This window comes from Fulmarus glacialis, unplaced genomic scaffold, assembly GCF_000690835.1.
Source record: "Fulmarus glacialis isolate BGI_N327 unplaced genomic scaffold, ASM69083v1 scaffold2255, whole genome shotgun sequence".
Lineage (NCBI taxonomy): Eukaryota > Metazoa > Chordata > Aves > Procellariiformes > Procellariidae > Fulmarus > Fulmarus glacialis.
The window spans coordinates 124069-124398 of NW_009212146.1; the positions used below are offsets into that span (position 1 = coordinate 124069).

The 330-nt window shown below is 56.4% G+C and overlaps 1 protein-coding gene across 1 annotated transcript in view; it reads right to left on the reverse strand.

Moving 5' to 3' along the window:
• Positions 1-266, reverse strand: part of STX8 (syntaxin 8) — a gene marked incomplete at its 5' end in the record, with an annotated part of 68794 nt that extends 68528 nt beyond the window's left edge. Inside the window, one exon of the mRNA XM_009577753.1 lies at positions 167-266. Coding sequence (XP_009576048.1) covers positions 167-266 — 100 coding nt within the window. The remainder of the gene's footprint in view (positions 1-166) is intronic.
• Between the last annotated feature and the right edge of the window lie 64 nt (positions 267-330).

Genomic DNA, 330 nt, shown 5'->3' on the forward strand with positions numbered 1-330 from the left:
CGCTCCCTTTACCCTCTGCGGCCGGAGAGGAAGGAAATTCAGGCCTTAAAGCTTCCTAGACACATCTGACTTCTGCAAATTTAATGCTTAACCAGTAGTTGGAACGATTAAAAGCAAAATCTAGCTAAAAATATCCACGTTTACAGAGCTGTTGGCAGAGGAGTACCTTGGCCGAACTCTCCCCGTTCCTTTGGTACCGGTTACGCTCCTGGATTTTCTCAGCGATTTCCTGGGCGATCTGGCAAGTGGCGTCGTGCAGCGAGAGCCTGCGGGGAGAGGCGGCAGCTGAGCCCCGGCCCCGCGCCCCGCCCGGGGCTTCTCCCGCCCAGC